Here is a 1,169-nt window from a genome sequence, read left to right on the forward strand (position 1 = left end):
ATTGGAGTCCACACTCCCCCCTGACCTATGAACCGAGCAATCCGCCCAGTAGCCTTCTCAGTTACATATAGAATATTCGAGTCTTGATCAAAGGTGACTCCCGTGTATTCCTTAGAAGGATCCGCCAGAGCTATTGTACGATAAGCATTGTAACTCTCCGGATCGAAAACAACAACGTCACCCTCGCTGATGCCGAACACGAACATATCGTTGCCTGAAGCCTCGATATTAGAGAGAGCCTTCTCAGCAACAGGTAACCATTGGTTGCATTCGAGTCTCCAAAGCATACGGATACCATCATCACTAGAGTAGCCAGCTAGATACCATACACCATAGTCAGTGAAACTGAAGGACTCGGTAGTTATCTGGCCAGATGGAAGAAGGCTGGGGAACACCTTCCTGTCAGCGACGCAGAAATCGCCCGAACACCGCCCAGTTGGCGAAGAAGTAGTAGTACTAGTCACACTCAAGTTAGTTGGCTTCCCCATTGTAACAATGACCGGGGGGAATCAAACCCCCACCCCCAGGGGCACTCCTGCCTCTGGGTCGTCCATGCTGTCCCCTACTCTTCTTCCTGACGAGGCGGCACCTCCCGACTCCGGCTCCAGGGAGGCTGGCCGTCACAAGAAAAAGAGCAAGGAAAAGAGCAAGGATGCGGTTTCTGGGCTACACGAAGAATTGGAGGAAAAGCTTAGGTCTGTAGACCTGGAAGCGGAGGACGCTTTCAAGAATGTAATTGGGATATACACAAGCGCGCTGTATGAGGGCAGATATTACAAAACAAGTACCTCGTTCCTTAAGAACGTCGGTCTGTACATGGCGCAGCTGTACGCCTTCAAATGCGAGGAGGTGGCAAACGAGCGGGCTCAGAGAATTCAGCTGTTGCAAGAGCTTGCGGAGAACAAAGCGCAGAGGGAGAGGGAGAGAGAGAGGAACGCGGTCGGTAGTGTTGCTGGAGAGCATGGACATGCCGATCAGACGAGCAACAGTGAAGGAATGGAACCCACTGTCCGTCGGGGCACCGGCAATAGGCCGGAGAGGGCAACACCAGGGCATACTGCTGGGATGGGACCTAACCCACCGAGCGCCGCGTCGGGGGATCGGCAGAGAGGGAACCCGCAGCGAGGAGGTAGGGACGGAAGGCCAGTTCCCGTTGGTGAGGCGCAAAG

At 54.0% G+C, this 1,169-nt stretch overlaps 2 protein-coding genes across 2 annotated transcripts; one reads left to right on the forward strand and one right to left on the reverse strand.

Moving 5' to 3' along the window:
* Window positions 1-25: 25 nt before the first annotated feature.
* Pmar_PMAR017906 (hypothetical protein) lies at window positions 26-488 on the reverse strand (the record flags this gene model as incomplete). The annotated part of the gene is made up of 1 exon (XM_002773107.1): window positions 26-488. A coding segment is annotated over one exon (463 nt), but the record flags the coding sequence as incomplete, so codon positions are not given.
* Window positions 489-495: 7 nt separating this feature from the next.
* On the forward strand, window positions 496-1,008 carry Pmar_PMAR017907 (hypothetical protein; the record flags this gene model as incomplete). Its single annotated transcript, XM_002773108.1, has 1 exon — window positions 496-1,008. A coding segment is annotated over one exon (513 nt), but the record flags the coding sequence as incomplete, so codon positions are not given.
* Between the last annotated feature and the right edge of the window lie 161 nt (window positions 1,009-1,169).

The sequence above is a fragment of the Perkinsus marinus genome (assembly GCF_000006405.1).
Source record: "Perkinsus marinus ATCC 50983 genomic scaffold scf_1104296959376, whole genome shotgun sequence".
Classification (NCBI taxonomy): domain Eukaryota; phylum Perkinsozoa; order Perkinsida; family Perkinsidae; genus Perkinsus; species Perkinsus marinus.